The sequence below is a fragment of the Brachypodium distachyon genome, chromosome 1 (genome assembly GCF_000005505.3).
Source record: "Brachypodium distachyon strain Bd21 chromosome 1, Brachypodium_distachyon_v3.0, whole genome shotgun sequence".
NCBI lineage: Eukaryota > Viridiplantae > Streptophyta > Magnoliopsida > Poales > Poaceae > Brachypodium > Brachypodium distachyon.
Window position 1 is genome coordinate 10,231,462 of NC_016131.3, and position 4,833 is coordinate 10,236,294.

General features: G+C 60.8%; 1 protein-coding gene across 1 annotated transcript; it reads left to right on the forward strand.

Annotated features, from left to right (window-relative positions):
* The first annotated feature begins 665 nt into the window (after nucleotides 1-665).
* LOC100825173 (protein QUIRKY) lies at nucleotides 666-4,255 on the forward strand. The gene has a single exon (XM_003561649.4). The coding sequence runs from the start codon at nucleotides 934-936 to the stop codon at nucleotides 4,051-4,053; it is 3,120 nt and encodes a 1,039-aa protein (XP_003561697.1). The 5' UTR covers nucleotides 666-933; the 3' UTR covers nucleotides 4,054-4,255.
* Nucleotides 4,256-4,833: the final 578 nt, after the last annotated feature.

Consider the following 4,833-nt stretch of genomic DNA (forward strand, 5'->3'; position numbering starts at 1 on the left):
CTAATTAAATAAATGTTAAGAAAAGACAGAGTCTAGAGCAATGAAAATATTGTCTTATTATTCGTGTGAAGAAATCATTTTTTAGCGAAGAGAAGGCTTATGTCTTTATTTATTTTTCCTGTCTTTAACATTAGTAATTATCCTAGATGACGTTGCTAAAAATCGATTGACGTGACCCCATTGTCCATGGTTTTAATGTCACCACATGTTGGGGATCAAGAGTGATTCATGGGATTGTAGTTTAATTTCTCTTCAGTTTTCCTTAATCCTATTCAATCCCTGTATGAATATTCTAACCGAAGGAGGCCTTGACAAATAAAAAAAAAAGGAAATGATCTTTCCGTCAAAAAACGATCTCGAGAAGAACGTGCAGCAGAGACACAGGGCCGCTGAGAACGGCGATTCACCCGGCCGTGGGGTTCCCTCCCGCCGCCGCACTGCCGCTCGTGTCGCGTCAATGCCGTTACGGCCTGGACACGTCACTCCCGTCGCACTCAAGCCAGTGTGCCACAGAGCAGCCCCCAATCCGATTCCGCTTTCTGCCGCTCCACTACTGGACAAGGCTCCGTGCCCGCAGGCCTCCCTTCCACGTGGCATCCACCACTGTCCGACGTGGCCATTAGCCCCACCCCTCCCGCCCGTTGCCTCCATTTAATCCCCCGCCCCACCTCCGCCTCTCTCCACAGTCCACTCTCCGCTCCCCTCCTTCTTCCCCCACTCCCCAACGGTCATATTCCATCTCATTTCCTTCCTACTACTACTATTCCCCGCACGGCCGCATCCCTTCTCTCCCAGGTCCCCATATCGCTCTCTCTCTCTCTCAGACACACACCCCACAGCACCGGGAGATTGTTTTCCGAGATTCGAGTAATCTTTCCTTTTTCGCCGGCGTAGAAGCTTCCAGGATCCAAACTAAGCCGCCTAGGAGTCGCCATGGTGGAGGAGGGGGCGAAGCGGCGGGTGGTGGTGGAGGTCTGCAACGCGCGGAACCTCATGCCCAAGGACGGGCAAGGGACGGCGTGCGCCTACGCCGTCGTCGACTTCGACGGCCAGCGCCGCCGCACCGCCACCCGGCCGCGGGATCTCAATCCGCAGTGGGGGGAGCGCCTCGAGTTCCTCGTGCACCACCCCGACGCCATGACCGGGGAGACGCTCGAGCTCAACGTCTACAACGACAAGAAGGCCATCGCCGGCGGGGGAAGCGGCGGCGGTGGGAGCGGCCGCCGCGGTGGCACGTTCCTCGGGAAGGTCAAGGTGGCCGGCGCGTCATTCGCCAAGGAAGGGGACGAGACGCTCGTCTACTACCCGCTCGAGAAGCGGAGCGTCTTCTCGCAGATCAAGGGGGAGATCGGGCTCAAGATTTGGTTCGTCGACGAGCCGCCCCCGCCGCCGCCTGCCCCTGCAGCTGAAGAGAAGGCCGATGCGTCGGCTGAGAAAAAAGACGCGACCGAGGAGAAGGGCAAGGAATCAGCCGCTGCCCCTGCGGCTGAGGAGAAGAAGCCTGAGGAAGCCGCTGCCGAAGCAAAGAAAGCAGAGGAGGCCAAACCAGAGGAGAAGAAACCGGAGGCGGGCAAGAAGGACGGCAAGAAAAACTCGCCGGAGAAGGGGAAGAAGGACGGCGAGAAACCCAAGGAGGAAGCTAAATCCAAAGAGGAGAAGAAGGAGGCAGCGCCTCCTTCCCCGTCGAAGGCCCCGCCGCCCTCGCCGTCGAAGATGCAGCTGTCCAACGCCGGAATCGCCGGCGACCTCGAGATCCGTCCGCAGAGCGCTGCCGAGCGGAGCATGACCGCCTCCGGCGGCAGCGCGTCGTACGACCTGGTGGATCGCGTGCCTTACCTGTTCGTCCGGCTTCTGAAGGCAAAGCATCAAGACGACGGCAACAAGCAGCCGCTGTACGCCCAGCTGTCCATTGGCGCTCACACCGTGCGGACTCGATCCGCCGCGGCCGCCGGCGAGTGGGACCAGGTGTTCGCCTTCCACAAGGCGAGCCTCACCGCCTCCTCGCTGGAGGTGACCGTCCATGAGGAGGCCAAGAAGCCGGAGAAGGAGGGGGAGCCCGTTCCGGCTGACCCCAACCTGGGCTTCGTCTCCTTCGACCTCCAAGAAGTCCCCAAACGATCGCCGCCCGACAGCGCGCTCGCTCCCCAGTGGTATACCCTGGAGGGCCACGCCGATGACGGCACCTCGGCCTGCGACGTGATGCTCGCCGTGTGGGTCGGCACGCAGGTCGACGAGGCATTCCAGGAAGCATGGCAATCTGACTCCGGTGGCAACCTGGTCCACACCCGCTCCAAGGCATACCTGTCCCCCAAGCTCTGGTACCTCCGCCTCAGCGTCATCCAAGCGCAGGATTTGCGGCTGCCGTCCCCGCCGGACGCCAAGGCGAAGCAGTACGCGCCCAGCTTCCCGGAGCTGTACGTGAAAGCGCAGCTGGGCGCCCAGGTGTTCAAGACCGGGCGCATCGCGCTGGGCAGCGCGGCGGCCGGCGCGTCCAACCCGAGCTGGAACGAGGACCTGCTGTTCGTCGCCGCGGAGCCGTTCGACCCTTTCCTGACCGTGGCCGTGGAGGACATCTTCTCCGGGCAGCCGGTCGGCCAGGCGCGCGTGCCGCTGTCCACCGTGCACCGGCGTTCCGACGACCGGGCCGAGCCGCCGTCGCGGTGGCTCAACCTCTGCGGCGACGAGGCCCGGCCGTACGCCGGGCGGGTGCACGTGCGCGTGTGCCTGGAGGGCGGGTACCACGTGCTGGACGAGGCGGCGAACGTGGCGAGCGACGTGCGCGCGGCGTCGAAGCAGCTGTCGAAGCCGCCGGTGGGCATGCTGGAGGTGGGCGTCCGCGGCGCGGCGAACCTGGTGCCGATGAAGATCGCCAAGGACGGGGCGAGCGGGTCGACGGACGCGTACGTGGTGCTCAAGTACGGGCCCAAGTGGGCGCGCACGCGCACCATCCTGGACCAGTTCAACCCGCGGTGGAACGAGCAGTACGCGTGGGACGTGTTCGACCCCTGCACCGTGCTCTCCATCGCCGTCTTCGACAACGCCCGCTACTTGAACGGGAAGCTGCCGCCCAAGGACGCCCGCATCGGGAAGCTCCGCATCCGCCTCTCCACGCTGGATACCAACCGGGTGTACGTCATCAACTACGCGCTCACGGCCGTGCACCCGGTCGGCGTGCGCAAGATGGGGGAGCTGGAGCTGGCCATCCGCTTCACCTGCCCGTCCTGGCTCACGCTGATGCAGGCCTACGGGAGCCCGCTGCTGCCGCGCATGCACTACGTCAAGCCGCTCGGCCCGGCGCAGCAGGACGTGCTGCGGCACACGGCCATGCGCATCGTGTCGGGCCGGCTGGCGCGGTCGGAGCCGCCGCTGGGGCCCGAGGTCGTCCAGTACCTTCTGGACACGGACACCCACACGTGGAGCATGCGCCGGAGCAAGGCCAACTGGTTCCGCGTGGTGGGCTGCCTGTCGCACGTGGCCACGGCGGTGAAGTGGGGCCACCGGGTGCGCACCTGGGAGCACTCGCCGACCACCGTGCTGGTGCACATGCTGCTGGTCGCCGTCGTGCTCTGCCCGGAGATGATCCTGCCCACCGTCTGCCTCTACCTCTTCCTGGTCCTGCTCTGGCGCTACCGCTCGCGCCCGCGGGAGCCGACGGGCATGGACCCGAGGCTGTCCCACGTCGACAGCGTCAGCCCCGACGAGCTCGACGAGGAGTTCGACGGGCTCCCCTCGGGCCGCCCCGCCGACGTCGTCCGGATGCGCTACGACCGGCTGCGCGCCGTGGCCGGGCGCGCGCAGACGCTGCTCGGCGACGTGGCGGCGCAGGGGGAGCGCGTCGAGGCGCTGCTGTCCTGGCGCGACCCGCGCGCCACGGGGGTGTTCGCCGTGGTTTGCCTGCTCACCGCGCTCGTGCTCTACGCCGTGCCGTTCAAGGTGCTGCTGCTCGGGATGGGCTTCTACTACCTCCGTCACCCCAGGTTCCGCGGCGACATGCCGTCCGCCGGGTTCAACTTCTTCCGCCGCCTGCCCTCGCTCTCGGACCGGGTTCTTTAGAAAGAACCGGACCGGATCGGTCAATCAACTCACCCAACGGTTTTTGCTTTCTTCATTGCTAGTGATAATGTGTTGGTTGGTGTGTGATCTGCTTCGTCAGATCGTTTGATTATTTGTTTGCACACAGAGAGCCTCATTTTCATGAGGCTCAGTGATGCTAATCTCAATAATAAAGATGGCTACTGTATTCTTTGGTTTACAATCAGGTGCTTTGATATCTAATTTTCTGACATTGATTGTGAAATTACGATCGTGATCCTCAAAATAAAACTGTAAAGATTCGTGTGCCTCAAATCATCCTGTGGAAGCAAGCTGTTACTGTACCACAGACTACAGTACGCAGTATTAACTGAAACAACATTCTGTCTTGTGCAGTTAAAAGAAAAAACATTCCTGTCCAGGCCGTCTCCATACATTCTGCGGCTATACTTCGGATATTCATTTTAGTGTTCTACTACATACATCAGAAATTTCACTATTGCAGGTGGATGCGCTCATAGGTACTTTCTGAACTCCAAAAGATTTACCATTGTGCGACATAAGATTTGAGATGATAGTGAACAGATTAACGGAGTAGAGTACAACAGCGTCGTCAACTCAGATTAGCAAACTGTATCTGACAATAAAATTAACAGGAAAAAACACTGTTACTAGCCGGTTGCATGCCGTTGAAGGGAATCAGTTTGCTTAGGAATGCTACAAGAGCTTCTGCTGCTGCTGCCACTCAGGCTACTACGAGGCAGGCATGCACCAAAGAAGCCAAATTAGGCAACACAATCT

What these genes read in the sequence shown, in the direction of transcription:
- LOC100825173 (XM_003561649.4), top strand. Translation starts at nt 934, where the DNA reads ATGGTGGAGGAGGGGGCGAAGCGGCGGGTGGTGGTGGAGGTCTGCAAC.